Source organism: Hypanus sabinus, chromosome 7 (genome assembly GCF_030144855.1).
Source record: "Hypanus sabinus isolate sHypSab1 chromosome 7, sHypSab1.hap1, whole genome shotgun sequence".
In the NCBI taxonomy this organism is placed as follows: Eukaryota; Metazoa; Chordata; class Chondrichthyes; order Myliobatiformes; family Dasyatidae; genus Hypanus; species Hypanus sabinus.
In genome coordinates, this window is record NC_082712.1 from 78444552 (window position 1) to 78468576 (window position 24025).

The 24025-nt window shown below is 42.8% G+C and overlaps 1 protein-coding gene across 2 annotated transcripts in view; it reads right to left on the reverse strand.

Annotated features, from left to right (window-relative positions):
- chd3 (chromodomain helicase DNA binding protein 3) overlaps nucleotides 1–24025 on the reverse strand; it is a 116670-nt gene that overhangs the window by 88492 nt on the left and 4153 nt on the right. For both annotated transcript variants that reach the window (XM_059974944.1, XM_059974943.1), the window contains exons 3-8: nucleotides 13472–13645; nucleotides 9338–9459; nucleotides 7097–7341; nucleotides 6648–6775; nucleotides 5733–5871; nucleotides 386–561 (exon numbers count right to left, since the gene is read on the reverse strand). In XM_059974944.1, coding sequence (XP_059830927.1) covers nucleotides 386–561; nucleotides 5733–5871; nucleotides 6648–6775; nucleotides 7097–7341; nucleotides 9338–9459; nucleotides 13472–13645 — 984 coding nt within the window. The remainder of the gene's footprint in view (nucleotides 1–385; nucleotides 562–5732; nucleotides 5872–6647; nucleotides 6776–7096; nucleotides 7342–9337; nucleotides 9460–13471; nucleotides 13646–24025) is intronic.

Consider the following 24025-nt stretch of genomic DNA (forward strand, 5'->3'; position numbering starts at 1 on the left):
TATATTAACTTTCATCCAGATACTAACACATGATGTACTCAATCCTGAAAGAATCCTTATCTTCTCTGAATCCTCTTTTGGAGCAATCATTTATTTCCAGTCATATTACTCTTGCTATGGGCTACCTTTTGCTAATGTAGAACGAGCAGCAGAAGATTTCAGCACATCCTGCTAATAGTTTAGATGATTTGACCAAACCAGTCCATTAATAATCTATGACTACAGCAGGGGTTCCCAACCTTTTTTATGCCATGGACCCCTACCATTAACTGAGGGATATGTGGACCCCAGGTTGGGACCCCGGTCTAAAGCATTTGCCTTCCTGTCTCGTCTTTTCCATTTGGCTGAAAATTGCAAATTTCCTGCACAAGCAAGCAATACTCACACAATGTGGGCAGCTCCACTTCCCTTCTGGGGCTTTGTCCAGTTCCGGATCCAGGCAGACTAAGTGGTAAGCTCTAGGGCAGGTATCACACAAGATGATTTCTCCTCCCTGCTGGCAAACCTCGCAGTAATCCTGATGATCAGTCTCATATCCATCTGCCTCCTCCTCACCAATCACTACAGGTTAAGAGTCAATTAATTACAATCAACCAACTAGATATCAGGGGACAGCTCAATGCAAGGAAATGTTTGCATTTACACAAAAGTACCGCAGACTCTGTAAACCCAAAATAAAAACCAAACATGCTGAAAGTGCTCAATGGATCAGATTGTATCTGACAAGACTGAAGTAGTCAACGGCTCTGGTACATGACTTTTCTTGAGAAAGAGAAGCATGGGGTGGTGGGGGGGGGGGGGGGGAGAGAGAACATCACAAAAGGAGCATTATGTTGCAGAAAATGGGTTTGGAGTGCACAGACAACAAAGGAAAGGGAAAACAGAATAAAAAGAGCGTTTGTACAATGTCTTTCATGACCTCAGGGTGTCCAGTGTTTTACAATCAATGAAGTGTTTTACATTCCCGCCCCCCCTCCCATGGCAATCACTATCATAGTACAGTGGAACCTGGCAGCAGCAAACTCCACAAATAATTATGGTAATTAACAAAATTTTGTTTTGAGTAAACTTGGTTGGGTGTTAAATTGGCCAGTGCACTGGAGAGATCCTGTGGTTTTCTTACCATGCTCAGGACCTTTTTCATGCTTATAGTTTATCAAAATAACAAATAATGATTTTAATGCTTGGCATAAGGCATGAAGATTAATTTCCATTGAGGCAGTGTTGGGGGGGAGGTGGGGGTAGTTACTGAACGATTCCTGGTGGCCTCTTGAAATCACAGTTTAGGACTCTCTGCAAGAAGTGTTCTCTTTTTAGAAGAAATAAATAGGATTAGCTACAGTTTGGGCATCACGTTATAGGAAGGGTGAAAAAAACATGGAGAATGACTGCATAGATCTGAACGATTTTGAAGAGTTTAGGAGACAAAACACAGAAGGGGATTAGACAGGAGAACGTATTAGAAAGGCCTGGGAAGTGAGTTGGTTTGGACAAGAATGATATTAAATGATCAGAGTGAATAGAAGGGAACCTGTAGATGTAGTGTATTCAGATTTCCAGAAGGCATTTCACTAAGACCTGCATGGAGAGTTTGTGCACAAGAGATCAATGGGGAAAATGTGTTAACATGGATTGAAGACAAGTACCAACATAGAAGAATCAGAAATTAATAGATCTTTTTCAGCTAGAAGGGTACAAACAGTGGAGTGCTTAATAATAAGCTCTTGGACCTCAATTAATTACCTCTGAGCACACATACATGAAATACTGTTGCAGGAAAGCAGCATCCATCATCAAGGATCCCCACCACATAGGTCATGCTCTCTATTCACTGCTGCCATCAGGTAGAAGGTAAAAGAACCTCAGGACTCGCACCACCAGGTTCAAGATCAGCTATTACCCTTCAGCCACCAGGCTCTTAAACCAGAGGATAACTACACTCAACTTCACTTGCCTCACTATCGAGATGTTCCCACAAATTCACTTTAAGGACTCTTTATCTCACGTTCTTGTTATTTATTGCTATTTATTCATTTATATTTGCATTTGCACAGTTTGTTGTTTTCTGCAATCTTTCATTGATAGTTATTATTCTACAGATTTGCTGATTATGCCTGCAGAAAAATGAATCTCAGGGTTGTATGGTGACAAATATGTACTTTGATAATGAAATTTACTTTGAACTTCAATCTATAGCAATGACCTGTAGAAGAGTAATATATCCAAGTTTTCCAAAAACAGGAAATTGAAAAGAAGGCATGTTACAAGAATATTTGGACTCTGCAATGGATATGTAGATATATTGAGCAAGCAACCAAAATCTTAGCAAGCAGAATATAAGTGGAAATTGTGAGGTCATGCCCTTGCAGTAAGAGGAATCAAAAACTTTATGATTATCTAAATGGAGGGACATTATGAATAATTTGGTAGTGATCTAGATGCTCTAATGTACGATCAGTAAAAGTTATTAAGCAGGGGCAGCAACTAGTTAGGAGGGCTAATTCATATTGGCCTTTATTGTGAGCAATCTGGAATTTAGAAGTTCTGAAAATGTCTTTTCCAAAAAAAATAAAAGGATACTTGAAGACTGAAATATACAGTCTTATCAAAAAATCCATCAAATGGATTTGCCGGAAAAGTGAACCAAAAAGGTAGCCTTTAACAACCCCCTTCCTTTGTGAAATCCCATTCCTTGTCCCAGGCTGCCAATCTAATTTAAAAAGACACAGACACTCAATGCCAAGTTCAATGTAGGAGAATGGAGCATGGGAACAGCTGGACATTTTGCCACTGGACCACAACTATGCTGCATTTTAAATATTTTGATCCACTTTTCCTGCAAATCCATTTGATAAGATTTTTTTTTTCAATAAGTGAGTGCATAAAGAATTATTTTGAATATACAATATATAAATACTTGGATGTCTGGAGCTATTGGTAATTGGGAAAGAAACAAACTAATATTCAATCTGATTTGGTAGATGAAGCCTAAAGAGGCTTGGCTGTGTAACTTCAAATGGTTCAATTTAATATCGGAGAATGTTTACAACCTGAAATTCTTGCTCTATGAAACAAAAAAAGCCCCAAAGAATGAATAACAAACATCAGAACCCCAAAGTCCCCCTCCCACATATAAACAGCAGAAGTATTACCCTTTCCCCTTTCCCTCTGCCTCCACTCCACACTTACACCAGCAAAAGCACCTAAGATGGTATCTCAGACAGGCTAGCAAAGGGGAGGGGGGGGGGGAAGGGAGGGAGAGAGAGGGGGGGAGGGGGAGGGAGAGGGAGAGAGAGGGGGGGAGGGGGAGGGAGAGGGAGAGAGAGGGGGGGAGGGGGAGGGAGAGGGAGAGAGAGGGGGGGAGAGAGAGGGGGGGAGAGAGAGGGGGGGAGAGAGAGGGGGGGAGAGAGAGGGGGGGAGAGAGAGGGGGGGAGAGAGAGGGGGGGAGAGAGAGGGGGGGAGAGAGAGGGGGGGAGAGAGAGGGGGGGAGAGAGAGGGGGGGAGAGAGAGGGGGGGAGAGAGAGGGGGGGAGAGAGAGGGGGGGAGAGAGAGGGGGGGAGAGAGAGGGGGGGAGAGAGAGGGGGGGAGAGAGAGGGGGGGAGAGAGAGGGGGGGAGAGAGAGGGGGGGAGAGAGAGGGGGGGAGAGAGAGGGGGGGAGAGAGAGGGGGGGAGAGAGAGGGGGGGAGAGAGAGGGGGGGAGAGAGAGGGGGGGAGAGAGAGGGGGGGAGAGAGAGGGGGGGAGAGAGAGGGGGGGAGAGAGAGGGGGGGAGAGAGAGGGGGGGAGAGAGAGGGGGGGAGAGAGAGGGGGGGAGAGAGAGGGGGGGAGAGAGAGGGGGGGAGAGAGAGGGGGGGAGAGAGAGGGGGGGAGAGAGAGGGGGGGAGAGAGAGGGGGGGAGAGAGAGGGGGGGAGAGAGAGGGGGGGAGAGAGAGGGGGGGAGAGAGAGGGGGGGAGAGAGAGGGGGGGAGAGAGAGGGGGGGAGAGAGAGGGGGGGAGAGAGAGGGGGGGAGAGAGAGGGGGGGAGAGAGAGGGGGGGAGAGAGAGGGGGGGGAGAGAGAGGGGGGGGAGAGAGAGGGGGGGGAGAGGGGGGGGGGAGAGGGGGGGAGAGGGGGGAGAGGGGGGGAGAGGGGGGGAGAGGGGGGGAGAGGGGGGGAGAGGGGGGGAGAGGGGGGGAGAGGGGGGGAGAGGGGGGGAGAGGGGGGGAGAGGGGGGGAGAGGGGGGGAGAGGGGGGGAGAGGGGGGGGAGAGAGAGGGAGAGAGAGAGGGAGAGAGAGAGGGAGAGGGAGAGGGAGAGGGAGAGAGTGCACAATGTCTGGGGTGCAGACCTATATTGAATCAAAAATGCATGGTCTATTTTCATGCAATTTGGTTGTACGCTACAGAGGCTAGAGAAAAATATATACACGTACATGCCATTGTTATTGTTTAATTCTATTCACTTTTTCAGAATCAGGGCACTGCTGGCAAGACTGGCTTTATAATCACCCATTTAATATTAAATTTAACATTTAAGAAAAACTTGGACAGGTACATGGATGAGAGGTGTATGAAGGGATATGGGCCAGGTCCAGGTCAGCGGGACTAGGCAGAAAAATGGTTCGGCACAGCCAAGAAGGGCCAAAAGGCCTGTTTCTGTGCTGTAATGTTCTATGGTTCCAAGACAGGCATGGGCAAACTACGGCCCGCGGGCCATATGCAGCCCGTTAAGCTTTTTAATTCGGCCCGCAGAACTTGATGAAATTATATTAATAAACCTTGTTAATGTTTTTTCCCCGCAATTCTGGCGTTTTCCCAATAGATGACGCACTCTATATACATTGACCTTTGTTGAGGTGCAGCGTATTACTCCACATTTGCGCTTTACTTTGTGACCTTGTGGCGACCCATTTCCTGGCACATCCGAACCAGCTCACAATTAGCCAGCGTTCCGGCTAAGGGAGATAGCCTGCAGGGATTTGCGAGCACAGAGCTCCGCATACTAGCACGCTCTCACTGTTCTGTCATTGTGCGGGTCGTTGTTGAGTTTTGGCACAGGGGACAATTGAATAAGAAGGAGCAGGACAAGTAGACCTGCATCTCCTACCGTTTTTGAAATAAAGACAGTCAGGAGGAGAGTAATGATGATAATATCTTGAAGGATAACAGAATTTTCAGTGCTTTAAAATAATAACTGTTACTATTAAAAAAAGCTGTATTTTATTCATTTAATTTTCAGTGTTTTAAAAGTCATTTCAATAAATAGCTAAATACCATGGGACTTCAAAGACAGATATTTTGTTGTAATGCATTTGTTCATTTTCAATTGAAATTAAAGCACATGCTTTCTACATATCCCATGATATTTTATTTTCTCTTATGAGGTGTATTACCAAAACACTCCGTCCATCTGCTCCTAGTCCGGCCCCCATGTCAAATTTTAGAACCCTTTGTGGCCCTCAAGTCAAAAAGTTTGCCCACCCCTGTTCTAAGACTATACATTTCAGTATTCAAGCACCCTTTTATGTTTTGAAAAAGACAGTTGCAAGTATATTCATTTACCTTCAAGTGGAAGAAGAGTTTACTGATTTCCCAATGAATTTCCCCTCATTCTGCACACCCCCAACTAGTCTTATACTTGTCAAGCAGATCGATTCCTCCATTCCGAAATATCAGGAGAGATCAACCAGAATTAGTTTGATCCACAACTTTATCATTAAACTAGGGCAGCACAGGTTAAGTATAATGGATCACTTACTCTTCCTCTTCTTTCTGCCAACTTTTGCTTTAAGCCTTGCTTTTTTCAGGGGCCCAACAGAGCTATCAGATCGAATGGATGAGCTGTGCACGCTGGCATTGTCAAAATCAGAATCCCCATCCAAGTCTGCCTCATCACTCTGAAAGAGCATAAGCAAGCAAGTTTAACGATAACAACTATTCTGTAGTCAGGCCACGATAAAGTAAAACACATTGAAGGTAAATCATACATATACCAAACTTTCCTTCAAGGGTATGCATGGCAAGTTCAACACCTGAAAGAAAGAACAAATGCCTCTGTCCAAGAGCCACCAAGACTGCACAGATGGACAGATTCTGTAACAGAATCCACAAATGAAGATTGTGATTTACCCAAAGACACCCCACAACACTTGATTGAGAACTAAGTGTTTTGGTTATAGCTCAGACCTTTCATTGCACCAAGTAGGTCTGAAAAGCAATGTACTAAATAAAAGGCCACAGTTCTTTATTATTGTTATTGAGGCTGCCTTCCAAAACTATCTCCCTATTGGATATAATGAACGATTAACCCCTACCACAGTAATTTTTCCAGTACAACAGAGTACCAAGGCAAAGCTTCAGAGAAACATTACTTTTACCATCTTTTCCACACATGCAAACTGAAACTTCTAGATCATGACAAAAGATTAAGTGTGGACTCACTCTTCACCAGGGAAGCAAACATACTCATACTTACTGAACAACACGCAAAAGGCTGGAGGAACTCAATAGGGATAGGAGCATCAATGGAGGGAAATTGAAAGTCAATATTCCAGGTTGAGACCTTTCATCTGGAGCCAAAACACTGACTGTCAAATTCCTTCCAGAAGTGCTCCAGATTTTTGTGTGCTGCTCAATATTACAGTATCTGTAGCGAGTTGTGTTTCACACTTACTGAGGAACTTTTCTTCCTTTTTGATCCCATTATGCCTAGCTTGATTTTCAAGGTAGCCATCTTCTTCCTCTTTTTCTTCTTTCCTTCTGGGACTCTTGGGCTCTTGCTCCGCTTTTTTGCGCCAGGGCCTGTAACCACACAGTGGACTTCTGAATCATATTATTCCCTTTTCATCACATCATCCCAACACCCCAGTGATTTTTGGGAGTATGACATTTTGGTATCCATTCAGCTGCCACACATTCCTAGAAGAATCTGGGCATTTGAGCCTTGACCAGCTTCATTATCTCTGGTGTTAGGGTATACATTCAGCTGGATATCGCACAGAGCAGCAGGTCAGGAGTTGAGGCTGAGAGATCAGAGGGGTGAAGGAGGACTAGAGGCTAGAAAGAATAGGGTCTGAGTGTGAACCAAGCCAGAAGTCATGGAAGGGCCCTGACAACACTCACCTTTGCCCTCTTTGGTCTTGGCCTTGCGGATGGGTGGCACTGGCAGGGCAGAAAGGGGCCCCGTGGAGGCACTGGCAGACACCTGCTCTACTACAGCTGCTACTGCTGCCGCTGCAGCTGCTGCGGCTACTGCAGCTGCTGATCCCTTGAATGGACTGTTGGCACTGAACTCCCTCCACTTGGCACCGAGAATTGTCATCATTTTCGACATTGGAATCTTCGGGTTCTTCTTGGCAATGAGAGGCCTAGGTTTAAAAGGTTATTTAGTGTTTAGGCTACAGCATTTGAAGGTATCACATCATAAAGAAAGATCAGTTTTACAGACGTTGACCAGTGAACATCACCAGTCTGTTTTTCTGTATGTGCTCCTTCCTCCATCTCATTTAAACCTCCCGCTTTCTGTACCTATAAAACTTCCTCTTCAATAGATGCGCCCACACACACACACATATAGTAGCTAAGACTTTTGCACAGTACTGTATTTATCAATGTGGAGCAGAGAGGGAGTTTGTAAATCTGATGGAAACAAAGCATATTGAGAACAGCAAGAGTGGAACATTACAGGAGGGGTATAAGACAGGTGACGAAAGGGAAGAGGTTGTGCAAGTAAGTACACACCCAGCCCTGAGAGACCAGGCAAGGTCATTTGATTCCAAACAACTGGTTTATTGATCAGGACAGAATGCCTCTCTGGTGCTTCCCGCTCCCTCTCTTCTCCCCCTTCCCCTTTTCCCAACCATGATTTCCCTCTCCGCCCCCCTTCCCACTCTCAATCCACAATAGAGACTCTTATAAGAATCAGCTTTATCATCACTCACATCATGAAATTTGTTTTTTAAAAAAAAACAGCACAGCAGTACAGTGAAGATATAAAATTACTGCAGTGCTGTGCAAGTTTTAGGCACCCTAACGCACTATATGACCCAAGACTTTTGCACAGTACTGTAGATTTAACACTTCCAAATAGATTTAGATAAACATTTGAAAAGGAACAAATTCCAAAGCCTTGGAGGAAAGTTCGATCTCTTTTTAAAACCTTCTGCGCCACACAATTCTAATTTTGTTATCATTTAAGTAGGCTGGTGAATTAGGTTAGGGGCCTGTTAACGGAGGGAAATGGCAAGATGTGATTCAATTGACTTCAGTTTAGTTTGCTGATGAAGATGGACTGCTATCATCTATAAAGATCAGTCCCCAAACTGATAAAAGAAATATGATACCCTTCAAGACCTTGTGATATCTCAAAATGCCTTGCAGACAATAAATGATCTTGTATAAGTATCATCACATTTGGAAACAAACAAAAATGTGATAACACTAAGAGTGTTATGTGGAAAGAGGGGGATTTGAGAAAAACAAATTGACCTCCTTGATCTTTAAGCCAAACAGGTTGTAGCCACTGCAGCTCATCCCTCAAGTTCCTCCACCTCCTCCTTTAACCTGCTTCTTCATGGTAGGACCAACATATACAATTCAAAACAGGGCTCCAAACCTCGGTTAATGGTAGGGGTCCATGAGATAAATAAGGTTGGAACCCCCTCACTCATAACATGTTTAATGATAAGACAGTACATGGGTTACCTTACTGAATCTACTACACTATCTGGAGAATTTAATGGTAAAATATGGAATAAGAAGTTAGGATCAGACACAATAACAACAAAAAAATGTCTCGTGAAAGCAAGTCAGGTTAATTAACACCAATCTTACCCAGTCCAGCTAAAATGCCATTCCAGATATGTTTATTAGATGACTCTTCACTGTCCTCTGAAATAAGCCAGCACACTACTGCTCAGGATGCAAACAGGAGCAGACCATACATTTGCAGGCTGTTCTCTGTTCCAGCTTTACAGATGGTCTTTTTGTCAATTTTGTCCAAAAATTCAGAAAATACACAGAGCACTTAATATGCTAACCACACCTCTAAAATATTGTAATGAGTGGCATCAGAAGTGCACAAGACTGACAAGAAAGTACAACTACCAAGTATGGAGAGAGGAAACTAGTTCTGTCATGCACAGGAACAAGTGTTATGCACAGTACGAATGTTAAAGACTTTTGAAATTCATCATGGTATGGGAGCTTGTTCATGTATACAGGTATCTAGAAGTTGGACTTTCATAACCCTAGGAGGCAGCCTATATTCACAATCTATGCACAAGTTAATGCTTCATAAAAGTTGAGGCATGTGTGTTCTTTGCTTATTTAATGATACTCAAGAACAGTTTCTCCTTAGCTCACCTCATGAACTGGCTGAAGGCCTTGTAGTTGGTTAAAGTGCGATAGTCATCCTCGGTGAATATGTGGTCCACATCTTCCAGGCCCCAATCCTCAAGCAGCCGGGCCGAGGACTTGGGTTCAGGCTGTTACAGAGGGAAGAGTTATTCATCAAGCCAGACAGAGTCATATAATGTGACAAAGGGGCATTCAAACCACCAGGCCGCTTCTTTTACAAGGACAATTTTAATTAGTCCTAATTTCCTGTATGTTCCCCTTCTCTTGTAAATATTCCCAAACATTTATCATTACAGCTAGGAAATTCTTATTGAATCGGCTTCAAATTTTCAAACACTGACCTCTGTATCTTCCTCTTCCCAGTGACAGCAGAATCCCTGTCTATTGTGTCAGAACCCTACTATTTTCCTCAAGTCAACACTCCAAGATTACAGAGCTGGAATAAAAATCTGAAACATAACGCCATTTTTCTTCTCCACAGGTTCCACCTTATCTGCTGAGCATTTCAAGTTATTATTTCAGATTTCCAGCACTTACATTTTTTTTTAGTTTTCCAGTCACAAACTTAAACCCTTACCCTGAACCTCATCTTCAAGATAGTTTCCTGCTTGAACCATCTCACCAACAGACTTGAAATTCAATAACTCCAGTAACCCGTGTGGTTAAACCACTTGTAACCAGTGGTATACCACAGAGATCTTTTTGCCTGTCATATACACCTAGTGGTCACCTTATTAGTTACCTCCTGTACCTAACTAAGTGGCTATTGCGTGTATGTGCGTGGTCACCTATTACCCATCCACTTCAAGGTTCAATGTGTTGCGTGTTTAGAGATGCTCTTCTGCACATCACTGTTGTAACACATGTCAGCTTGAATCAGTCTGGCCATTCTCATCTGATCACTCTCATTAACAAGGAACTTTCACCCACAGAACTGCCACACACAAAGTTTTTTTTTGTTTTTCCACACAATTCTCTGTAAACTGTACAGACTGATAATCCCAGGAGATCAGCAGTTTCTGAGATACTCAAACTACCTCGACTGGCATCAACAATCATTCCACGGTCTAAGTCACTTAAATCACATTTGTTCTCCATTCTGATGTTTGGTCTGAACAACAACAGAACCTCTTGACAATGTCTGCATACTTTTATGCATTGAGATGCTGCCCCATAAATGGCTGACTAGATAAAGTTCAAAGTACATATACAACCATGAGATTCATTTTCTTGCAGGCATACTCAATAAATCTATAGGCTAATAATCATAATGAAAGACCGCACATGACAAAGACAACCAATGTGCAAAAGGCAGCAAAATATGCAAAAAAGAAAAAAATAGTAATAAATAAATAAGCAATAAATATTGAGAACATAAGTTGATGAGTCCTTGAAAGTAAATTCATAGATTGTGGGAACAATTCAGTGTTAGAGTGAATGAGATTATCCCTTCTGGTTTAAGAACCTGATGGTTGAGAGAAATAACTGTTCATGAATCTGGTGGAGTGGGTCTTGCACCAGATTCCTGTACCTACTTCCTGATGGCAGTAGTAAGAGAACATGATCTGAATGGTGGGGCTCATTGATGATGGATGCTGCTTTCCTGTGACACTTCCATTTGCATTAACAGCAGGTGTGCATATGTATCCAATAAAGTCCCTACTGAGTATATATAAATGACTTGGATCAGAAGGTCTGTGGTCTATAAGTATGTTTGCTGATGGCACAAAGACTGGTAGGGTTGTAGATATTGATGACGGCTGTTTAAGGATAGAGGAATACAAGTCAGCTCGGAAGTTGGGCAGACAGAATTTAAACTGGACAACTGTAAATTAATGTGTTATATGTGTTATCTAATACTAGCCCAACACATTCAAAAAAATGACAGGGACCTTAGAAGCTCTGATGTACAGACACTTTGGGGTGCATGGTTATAGCTCCCTGAGCATGGAGACACGGGTGAAAAAGAGTAGTGAAGGTATTTAGCTTGCTTGTCTTCATAGGCAAGAGTTGGAACATCATGATACACTGTACAAAACATTAACTAGACCACATCTGGAATAGCCCATGCCACTCTGGTCACCACACTACAGAAAGAGTCCATAAGAGATTCACCAGGATGTTGCCTAGCCAGCTTATGAAATAGGAAATGCATAGATGAGAAGAAATTATAGGCACCTACCACAAGGGTTGAGAAGTCTAGAACTACAGAAAGTAAGTTGAGAGGGGAAATAGCGAAATGAAACCCAAAAGGCAAATTACTTCCTTCCCCCCATTCAGAGGATGGCAAGTATATGGAATAAACTACCAGAGGAGGTATCTGGATAGGAAAATGGGATTAGGGTGGATAGGCATGGATAAGTCAGCCTGAAGGAACTGTTTCCATGCTGTGTTTATGACACTTCTCGATTTGAAGGCAAAGCCACATGCTTGAAACCACCAACTATTTCAGCAACGCATAGTTTCAATACATGACTGTAAAGACCTATCAACATAGCTTTCTCCTCTTTTAAACAGATAAATAAACAAACATTAGAATGTGCAGATGCTGGAAATCCAGATCAACACACACAAAACGCTGGAGGAACTCAGCATTTCTGCAGCATCCGTGGAAGGGATTAAGACGACATTCCAGGCCAAAACCCTTCTCAAGGACTGAAAAGAAGGGTCTGAGACGAAATGTTGACTGTTTACCCTTTTCCATGGATACTTCCTGACCTGCTGAGCTCCTCCAGCATTTTGTGTGTGTTGATCTGGATTTCCAGCATCTGCACATTCTAAAGTTTGTTTACTTATCTGTTTAAAAGAGGAGAAAGCTATGTTGATAGGTCTTTACTGTTAACTAAGAAACCGCTACACCTTTCAAATTTTACGATGCGATACGATCCTTGGCCTAACTGCTGTACAAGACCACCTATACAACTCTTGATGATACTCAAACATTGTATTTCATCTGCATTCAACCAGCTATTTCACAGTAATGTACAAACTTCTACATTCTGTAGTTCCTATCAATTCTACACTATTGACTCAGTAACGTAGTGGGTAGCACAACACTTTACAGTACTAGTGACCTGGGTTCATTTCCTGCTGGTTGGGAGGTTAAATTTTCCCATGATTAGACTAGAACTAAATCAGTAGATTGTTGAGCGGTGGACCTCAAAGGCCCGGAAGGACCTATTTCATACTGCATCTCAATAAAAAAATAAATGCCGCCAAGTAAATTTTAAATCAGCATACACTTTTCCTCCTCCTCCCTCCCAAAGCCAACCCAGCCAGCCAGCTTCATCTTTGCCTTTATGACAACTAGCGTTACAATGGCCTTTACACGCCCAAATGAGACTGCAACTGAAATACCACGCACAGGTCTGGTCTCTCCACCCAAGGAAGGCTATACACATAGCAGTGAACAATAATTCACTGGATTGGTTTCCGGTGTGGGGCTCAGAAGTGCCTGTCCTATGAGAAGACATTAAGCACATTGGGCATTTCTCCCTAAAGCAGGGGTTCTTAACCTTATTTATGTCATGGATGAGCACCTTGAAGCAAGGGGTCTGTGGACCCCAAGATTGGGAACCCCTGCCTTATGGTTTAGAAGAATGAAAGGTAATATCCATAAAGTGGACAAAATTATGGGGTCTGACAGAACAAATGCAGGTGATAATTTCTCTGGCTGGGATATCTAGAATCAAGAACCACCAACACAAACACAGGATTAGCCAAATAGACAGAGACAAGAAATTTCTTCACCACAGGATAGCAAATCTTTGGAATTCTCAACCCCAAGAGGCCTGTGAAGGCTCATTTGCCAAGTACATTTGAGACAGATTAATTAATCTTAAGGAAACATGGGATCGAGAGCAGGAAAGTGGCAGAGGTTAAATATCAGCCATTATCTTATTAAATGGTAGAGCAGGCAGAGGGGCAAAATGAGCAGCTTCCTGCTTGTTTTTTTCCCCCTGTTATTACTTGACTGTGTGGATCAAGTAGCTGGAAGTTTGATTGGTGGGGGGGGGGGGGGGCGCGCAGATACTGGTGGATTCACAGCTCCAGTCAGTTTTTAAAAAAAATAGCAATCTAGATGTGCTCAGAAAGATGAGCTAGACCAGTCCACAGAGGAGACAGGAATATAAATGTTACCTTACGACTTTCCTCCTCTTCATCATCATCACCCTGATCCTTTTTCCGACGCTTGATTTTCTTCTCTTTCTTCTCCTTTCGTTTCTTCCTCTTTTTCTTGCCAAAGTCACTGCAACCGCTGTCTGAGTTTTCTTTGAGATCTTCCAGCTCAGAGCCAAGCTCATTCTCACTTTCCTATAACGAGAGAAACAAGGGGATTTTAGAAACACTTAAGTTTTTTCTCCACAATTAATTTTGCAGGTGGGGAACAGGTCATTTGCCCCATCTGGACAATGCATACTCCACAATATACAAAATAATAAGATGCAATCCAGCAAAATATATATAAATACAAGTAGATCAATTTTGTGTTGGCACATTAAGAAGTCCAATCTAAAGATTGCGATAGACACTGGATTGACAGGCCAAGAGAAAGAAAAATTGGAGATCTGCTGGTGCAAACCCTGTTGCTGAAAGTTAAGCCCCACTGGTGACAAAGGCACTGAAGGAGCTCAGTGGGTCAGGCAACATATATGGAGAGAAATGGACGGGGGGACTGGACATTACAGGTCATGACCCTTCATTTGAACTGGGAAGAAAGAGGGGATTATAGCCAGTATGATAAAGTGGAGGGAAGGGTGAAGCCAGTATGAAAAAGAGGAGGGAAGGGTGTTAGGTGGATCCTGGTGAAGGGGGTGATGAGGTAGATGAGAGAGGGAGGAGAATGCAAATGATGTTAAAAGCTAGGACTGAAGATGGAAGATGGAATCTGATAGAAGACTGTGGAGCATTGGGAAAAGATCCTGTGGGGTAAGTGTGTGAATCATGGGACTTGGTGAATCAGGAGGAGACACAAAGAACAAAGACAGAAAGAAGCAGTAACCAGAAATTTGAGAATTCGATGCTTATGCTATCAGGTCAGAGATTACCCAGGTGGAATATAAAGTGCTATTCATCTAATTTGCATTTAGCCTCTGTGAGGCCCACTTATGAATCCACTTCCTGTTCCTCTTCTGCCTTAAAGGCAACATCAGATCATTGTTGTGTTGTGTCTTTATATCTACTGTGGTGTCAGCTGCACAATGAGCCTAAGCTCAGGAGTACAAACCAAGCTCGGTGTACACAATACTACAAAACCTCAAAAAAACAATCACTTGATGTTCCGATGTTCAAGGTACTGATGCCTACAGGCTACTGCTCAGGGACAGACTAGTTCAAGTTCAACAACATTAATAGCAATAAACTATTCTAGCAATCAAGGGATTCCTGAGCAGACTGCCCAAATCATGTGGCAGAATACCCCATAGCTAGAACTCACCAAAAAGAATCAAGGCCTTGCTGGGCTGGAGGTGAGAGGCCTACCCCTTCAGATTCTTCCTGTCCATTTGGAATATTACTGCCAATGTGTGCTACCCCAGGATGGATGTGATGGGCAGGAGACAGTCATTCACCTTTCTGCAGGCTGTGTGTGTGCTATGGGTGCCCTGGAGAAGGATGCAAGAGCCCTTACCGCAACTCATTCTGAGCAGCTGTATAACATAGCACTCTGTTCCCAGGGACACACACTGAGGCAGACATCTAGTGCTGCTGGAAAACACTCTGGTCTGTCAAAAGCTTGCTGGTCTTCCAGAAAAGTGAGAATGAGATTAGAACATTGGAGGGTGCAGGAGTATATGCTGAGGGATGCACTGAAGCTCAATGCAGCCAATGCAAAGGATCTGTGGGGAAGGCTAGTGTTCTTCCACTATGAACACTGAGAGACAGAATCCAGCTGGAAAGCCCCTAAGCACAAGAAGGGTGTATCACCAAGGGGGGCATATGAGTGGCAGGGGTATACAAAAAGATGTACTAGCAGTAATATGTATAAAACCAGCAACACTGAACATCAGGATGAAACTACACAGAATATATAGAATTTTGCACTGTGTTTTTCCCTTTTGCTATTATGAATAGCTTAGTTTACAAATTTAAAAAAATGATCCTTATGAAGCAAGGGTAATAATCAGCAGCCTGTAATCCTACAAGACATAATTCTGTATGTTCTCTCCCTTCCTTCCTTGCTCACTGTGCTAAATTTCCAGCTCCTCTCCCCATTTACCTTTAGTCTTTTCCCATTCCCCTGTGCATCTGTCCACCTCCAACTCTCCACCATTCACTCTTTACCCCTTCTTTCATTCTTTCACTCATTCTTCCTTTCCTTCTCTCCTCCCAAGACCAAGACATACCAGAGTTGTCTAAGTCTAGTTCTAACAAGCAAAAGCAGGCTTTAATGAATGCAGATCCCCAAAATGAAGCTCCTTCCCTGAAATCAGTCTGCTTCCAATCCTTCTCTGACTCCTACTTGACAGAATGCAGATGTTAAGAGTGCATGGCTATTGAGTCTGCAAGGTATCTGGCTGCTCCTCCATCCTTTTATTTATTCAGATACAGCATGGAACAGGCCCTTCCAGCCCTTCAAGCCGCACCGTCTAGCAATCCCAAATTAATCCTAGCCTAATCATGGAACAATTTACAATGGTCAATTAACCTATCAACCAGCAAGTCTTTGGACTGTGGGAGGAAACCACAGCATCTGGAGGAAATCCATGTGGTTCATGGGAAGAACATACAAACTCCTTGCAGGCAGTGCTGGGAATTGAAGCTGGGTTGCTGGTACACTAAAGCACTGTGCTAACCACTACGCTACTATAATGCCCTAAGTCTCATGACAAACTATACATAAAGCAACAAGAAAGCAGAAGTACTCAGCTCCCCAAGATACACTTACCCAGCTTAATTCTGGCAAGTCCAAATTAAGGTCAATAGTAGGTAACCATAAAGTGCAGCACAGTTTCTTTTACCTCAGTTAGTTATAACAGGCTGCTGAAAATCTGGTGTGCTGACGGATACCTTTCCTGAGCTTAATTAGGAATTGGGTTTGGTCTCTGGCATGCTAGTCAGTTGTTAGCAATATGATTGGGTTTTCCAAATGGAAAACAAGTGAACAATGTTTGTGCTGTTACTTTAGTGAAATATGAACGCAGTTAATAAACTACAAACAGCTCCTCTAACACCGTGCATGTATATAGCAGTTTAATGACAAAACATTTTAAATCACAGGTTTCCAGCCTTTTTTATGCCATGGACTCCTACCATTAACCGACGGGTCTGTGGAGCCCAGGTTGGGAACCTACGTTTTAAATGAACAAGACTAACTTACTTTATCATCAGGCCAAATAAATGGGTGAAATCTCCTACCTTGGTAGCAGAACTTCTATCCATGTTTCCGCAAAGCAGAAAACTGTCCCATCTTAAGCCAAAAACCACATCTTCCACTATGCTGCACCAGTGAACAGGTGTTGGAATCCAAAGGCCAACTCAAACTGCCAGATTTCCTACCTCTCAGATTGGAAGAACTATATGCTGATCCTGAATCATGGCTGCTAAGAGAACACTAACCTCCAAGACGACCAATGTCTTGTCATAGGGTTTGGAGATTTGCACGGCTCATTAACCAGGTGAGCTGCATTGGCTGGAGCCAGGACTTTATGCTTTAGCTGTTGGGTAGGGTCACCCATGCCAAACAGATCACAGGGTAGAGGCCACAGACTAAGAGTGGTCCATTGATTCTCAAGGTTCGGGGGTTCAGCTCAGGGTTAACAACCTCGACTGGTAAAACCAAACTGTCATAGAAACAGCAAGGAAGAATCCTCTATAGCTGTATGCGACAGAATGGACAGACAAGGATGGAGGACCTTCACTGCTGCCCTAAGCAACAGCAGAGTAATTGGCAGTTAGTAAGAGAACACTAAACAGACTAATTTTATTACAGTTTTACGTAATTAGCTTAACAGTTTGGTTCTTAAGTGTGTCCATGTTTTCCACTGCACTAACCATTTTGAATTAAAATGCTATCTTTTTAAAATAATTCCTCTGCATTTTGAATATTTGTGAACGTCAAGACATTTCAACATGATTTTACAAGCAGATAAGGAAATATTATGAAGAAAGCAATGGATGCTATTCAGATATGTGTTTCCAAATATCAGCACAGCATGATGGGCCTCATGGTCCTCAGTGTTGTAAAATTCTATCACCCTTAACACTGCAGTATAAACCCCCATGATCCTGCTATTGTATACCAGTGGCCTCACTTTGTTGCCTCAGTGGAAGCCTCGTGGAGGCACAGTTGTTCCTGATGAGAGTTCACTACTTGCCTACTGATACTGTCTTGGTCAGTATCAGTAGGCAAGTAGTGAACTCTCATCAGGAACAACTGTGCCTCCACGAGGCCTCCACTGAGGCAACAAATTCCACAAATTCACCACTCTCTGGCTAAAGAGATTCCTCGTCACCTCTGTTCTAAAAGGACAGCCCTCTATTCTGAGGCTGTGCCATCTGGTCTCCCCCACTATAGGAGACATCCTCTCCACATCCACTCTATCGAGGCCTTTCAATAATTAATAGGTTTCAATAATGTAATGTTTCTCAAGCCAGTACTGAGATTTACTTGAAAAGTGCCAGAGGCCACAGAGAGTGGGAGTGCAATGGAGAAGTATAGTGCAAAACAACCACCCGTCCGTCCCTGGTCAACCAAGCAGTGGCCAAGACTATTCAATCTACATGGTGGCAGTGGACTGCATGGGATGTGTGGCTTCAGGAGAAAGAAGAGGAACACCCAAACCAGTTAAGTAAAAATACATGCCAAGCAAAATAAAACCATCACCTGGCATGGCTTTAAATCCCTTTTCCCCTTGTAGTGAGTACTTCAATACGGTCCACATCTTAAACTGAAATTACGTCTTTGTGGGTTGCACATTTTTGGCTCAAAATCAAAGTCATGCAGAGAAGCTACACTCCAGCCACAATTAACTGATCTGGGAACTCCTAGTGCTAGCGTTATGCTATCAGAATTCATCAAACAGGAAGCTTAAGATAATTTAATGCAGAATATAGGAGAGGTGGAGGGTATATTTATTGTAACTTAAGAGGCAGACCTTTTCCACCCAGCTGGCTTCATCCATCACCTTCTAGCTAGCCTCTTTCTCCTTCCCCGCACCTTTTTATTCTGGCACCTCCGCACTTCCATCTCACTCCTGATGAAGGTCTGGGCCCAAAACATTGACTGTACTCCTCTCCATAAATGCTTCCTGAGCTGCTGAGTTTCTTCAGCATTTTGCGCCTGTTGTTCTGGATTTCCAACACCTGCAGACTTTGTCATGTTTAAGAAGATCATTTGACACGTTGTGATGCACAAGGTTATAGATTGAGAGCTATAAGAGCAGCACTTTTCCAGCCACCACTCTTAGAATAGGTCCTCTCTTGTTGCTATGAATTTCAGTGATTAATTTGAGAGGGAGTTACAGATAACGGAACTAACCCCAAGAGTCTAACAAGTCAAGCAAAGACACCTCAATTTGGGATTGCAGGCTGTAATAAAAATATTAATACCACCTTCTGTGCAGACTGAAACAATCATATGTAGGGATACAAAGCCGAGCATTATTTTCTCAATGAAGGAAGGATAGAAACTATCGTATAGATCAGAGAGGCAATCAAGAGGCACAGGCTCACCCAACCCTGTTTTGTAGCAGATTACTGGATGAGTGCCATCCTTGCAAAGGGTAAATCACTTTAGGCTCCTTTTCAGGTACAGTCAGCCCTCTTTATCCGTGAGTTCTGCATGCGTGAATTCAACAAACCATGAATCAAGAAAACCCGGCAGTGCTCTTCCAGCACTCGTTCTTTGAGCATGTACACTTTTTTTCTTGTCATTATTCCCTAAACAATGCAGTATAACTATTTACATGGCATTTACAATGTATTAGATATTATAAGTAATGTAGAGATGATTTAAAGTATACGGGAGGATGTGCGTAGGTTATCGTGGATTGGAATAGAAAAAAATCAGTTCTCTTACTAAGTTGGAACAGCTACATCCAGTATTATTTAGCGTCAGTTAGTCGAATGTTTGTCTTAGTATATATTTTACCTTTCTATGCATATAAAACACTTAAGAAACGTATGTATTTCAATAATTAAACCACTGCATTGCTAAGTAATAATTGTAGCTTTCATCGGGGCAGGGCCTTTCTCACATTATCCTTTAAAATTGTTCTGATCGTTGACCGACTGTAGCCTAACACTTTTCCAATGATCGATGGCATTTCACTTCTTTCCGATCGCTTTATTATTAATCGTGATCGTGATTATTTTCGTGAACAGAAACACTGCGGATTCAAAGCTCTGCCAGTCCCAAAGACCACCGTTCTGAGCCAGGTTAAATAACGTCCAGGGTTCCACTGGGTCCTAAAGTCCACCATACTGAAACAGGTTAAATAAGGGACTTGAGCATCCGCGTTTTTCGGCATCTGTGAGGGATCCTGAAACCAATCCCTCGCGGATAAGGATGGCCAACTGACAACCCTGATGCATGGTGGAGGAAAATCTTTTGCTTGCTCCACCAACATCACCTCCTCCTAAGGAGGTACAGGAACTTAGTGAGGAACTATTAAGCAAGAGGCTGATCTGAACATTGAAGTCCAGACACAGAGTCTGCAAACTGCTTAACCCTAAAGGGCAGAGAGAGGCTAATACTGAACATATCCTTATTTGTTTTCTGACAATAGAATTTAACTGAAAGATTCAGGATGGCTTAAAACATCAAGATATTCCATATCTGCAATCCAACCAAAGAGTTCAATTAAGATTGCACTCAGCTTCAGGTCAAAATTATTGACATCTTTGCAAGTTTTGGCTTGCAAAGAGGTCAACTACTGCTTCCTGGTTCAGTGCACATGAATACATATTTTACTCTTGGCAATGGTTTAATTTGTGGCCAGTTGCTTGCCTGACATCTGGAACCACTAGTTTACCAACAATAAGCAAAGCTAGCTGTTTCCATGTTATTGAACAGGCAGAATTGAGAAATATGTAGAGGGAAAGAGAAGTGATTAAATGCCTACCTGTACTTTACGCAAGTAATTGGTAGAGCTGCAGACAATTTACCTAACCCCACCAACCCTGAGTGTGTTTAACAGCCCTAAGCATCATTTCAAATCATTCACCTTTTGGAAAGGTCACCAAAATTGTTGCCTTTTATAATCACCGGCAGCCAGCAGCAGAAAGACACTGTCAATCATAACAACAGAGGCCTTCACTGAATGATATGCAGGGAATTGATCTGCAAAGCTGCAGCAGGGTAATCTCTACAAGGTTACTTTCTGCAGCTCTCATTTTCTGTGAGTATTTTAGTGGGTGTACCATCAGTATAACTGGCCAATCAAAGGTCCACCATGAACACAGAAGATAGAATGGTCTCAGTACCACAAGTTTTTCTGATAAAATATTTGACCACATATTAATTATATCAGAAGATCAATGATCCTGTCAGTTCCTAAACCAGGTCCCAAGCCATTACGTTTTCCTTGTTCTTTACTGGGAGTAGTGTAGTTCAACTACTGAACAAGTAACCTAGAGGCCCAGACTAACTATCGAAAGGCATGAGGTCAAATCCCCACCACAATTGGGAAGCTTAAGTTCAGTTAACTAAAAATAAATTTTAAAGAGCATATTTTCATTATAGTGTCATAGAGAGGCATGTGGCACATGTTACATAGATGCAGTACATATAGTGTCATCAGACAATATGAAAGCAGGCCCTTCACCCCTCCATATCTATGCCAGCCATCAAGTACCAATCCACAATAATCCCATTTCCCAACACTCAATGTATAGTCTTTGAAGCAATGGCATTTCAAGTACTCAGCTAAATATTCAAAGGTTGCAAAGGAACCCTCAAAAGGCAGAATCAGGTTTAATATCACCAGCATATGTCCTAAAATTTGCTCTTGCAGCAACAATACAGTATGAATATATATATATTTCTTATATTTTATTTCTATGTTTATACATTAAAATGTAATGCAGTAACAGAAATAAGGAACCAAACACAGCAAAATATTTTTAATGAATACTTTAAAAACTACAGATAATGGAAATGTAAAATAAAAGCAGAAACACTCAGCATGTCAGGCAGCATCCATTGAGAAAGGGAGAATATTTCAGGTCTGGCAAATCAACCCCAAACAGTTAATCTTACAAAATCCTCCTAATCAGGGGACTTGTGTCTCAGAGACAAGCCACAACGGGGCAGTCATCCTCACAGATTCCCATAATACTGTCAATGCGCCAACACTTCTACCACAATCCCAAAGTAAGTGTTTCTCACTGGCATGATAGACTTAGTGATGTTGACATAAGGTGGATGTATTGGCACTGGTACCTGTAATGTGCTATACAGGCAGGGGCAAGAAGCCAATTCCATATCATACAAAGTCTCACTGCATCAGGATGAACATGAATAAGTAAAGCTCCTCTTTACTATCATTTATCATTCTCCCTCAGCTGATATATCATTCATCCTCATGTTGGATAATACCTAGAGCGGGGGTCGGCAACCCGCGGCTCCGGAGCCACATGTGGCTCTTTTACGTCTGTGCTGCGGCTCCCTGTTGCTTTGGGAAATAATTGGTTGTGGCGACCCTTTTCCTGGCACATCCGAACCGACTCACAATTAGATAGCCTACGGGGGTTTGCGAGCACAGAGCTTTGGAGCCTCTGCGCCATGGGGGGCAGGTTGAGGGAGGCTTAAAAGTGAGGCTGAAGATTTCGAATAAAGTTTTTTCCTTCGACTGCAGTTACCGACTCCCTGTCGTAATTTTAGCGCTGCGTGTAGCACACCGCTACATGGTCAGTATTTAATTAAAATGTATTTTATGTTAGTTTGTTAGTTTTTGAAATGTAAATCTAAATTTGAAGATTATGGTGATCTTGTACAATCTAAATAAGACGTTGTGGCGACCCATTTCCTGACACATCCGAACCGGCTCACAATTAGCCAGCGTTCAGGCTAAGGGAGATAGCCTACGGGGGTTTGTGAGTACGTGTCTTTTGCAGCATCCGCGCCCATGGGGGGCGGGTTGAGGGAGGCTTAAAAGCAAGGCTGTTTAGTTCGAATAAAGCTATCTTTGACTGCAGTTTACTGACTGCGTGTAGCACACCGCTACAACCTGTTTTTATCGCTGGCTGTCCAGAGGGGAGGTGCTGAAACGCTTTGTCGCGTGTCTGGAAGAAATGAAAACTTTCCTGGGCAGCAAAGGGCTCACCTTTCCAGAGCTGGAACAGCCAGAGTGGCTGGAAAAGCTACACTTCATGGTAGACATGACAGCGCACCTGAACACGCTGAACACAGCTCTTCAACGGGGTAAGGACGTAGAGCCCTGCACATGTTGGAGGATGTTTTGGCATTCGAGCGCAAGTTGACGTTGCTTGCCAGAGATTTACAGAAAGGCACATTGTCTCACTTCCCCAATTTGAGAGAGTTCAAACAAGGTCACGACATGATAAATTCGGAGTATTTACATTCTGCAATCATCGCAATGCAAACATCGTTTGGGAAACGCTTCTGTGAGTTCAGAGAGGAAAAAAACACATTATCCTTCCCGGTCACTCCCCTAAGCATCGATCCATCCCTACTGAATACGACTGCATTGTCAGGTGTGAGTCAACCTGAACAAGGATGATAAATATTTTAATTGCCTATTATTTTACGTATATTCATATGTTTTCATTGTTCAGTGAAATAGTCCTTTTATTTTTCAGGTTGACAGCTGGCTGACGTTATTTTTGGTTTGCTGCTGGCGGCAAATTTAAGTTTGGCGTTTTTCATAAATACAAGAAGGACTCAAATAGACGTCGAGTATTTTACTTAAAAGTAACCTTCAACCCAACGTCTTTTTTTCGGAGGTCAAAATGTTTTTGTTGCATGCAGAAATGTAATTTCGTTTTCTCTGCAGGAGCTCATCAATTTCATAAATGCAACACATTATAGTTTGTTTATACATAGCATAAAGGCAAAACAAAACGTTGTATGCAGTGTTATTTCATTTTATATGCAAACGGGTTTTGCGGCTCCCAGTGTTTTCTTTTCTGTGGGAAACGGGTCCAAGTGGCTCTTTCAGTGGTAAAGGTTGCTGACCCCTGACCTAGAGGAAGCACTAGATGTAGCTAGGGTGGGGAATTTCAACACTCATCACCATATTGTGGTAGTACTATTCCAACACATGTGAAAAACTGAGTCTGCAACCTGTGATGAGCAAACCAGATAACTAATGAACGTGTATGACCTTGACATCACCCACTCTTGTGTTGTACAGGTGGCCCCCATTTTTCAAACGTTCGCTTAACGACAGCTCGCTGTTACGAAAGACCTATATTAGTCCCTGTTTTCACTAACCAAAGAGGATTTTCGCTTTTACAAAAAAAAAGATGCCCAGTTTATATATGTTTTTTACTTTGAAAAAGACTACCGTGACCGTGAAACTAGCCAAATTGGCTTGAGATCAGAGGATTTTGGTTGGGGATAAAATAACCATATAACAATTGCAGCACGGAAACAGGCCATCTTGGCTCTTCTAGTCCATGCCGAACACTTACTCTCACCTAGACCCACCTAACTGTACTCAGCCCATAATCCTCCATTCCTTTCCTTTCCATATACCTATTCAATTTTTTTTAAATGACAAAATCGAACCT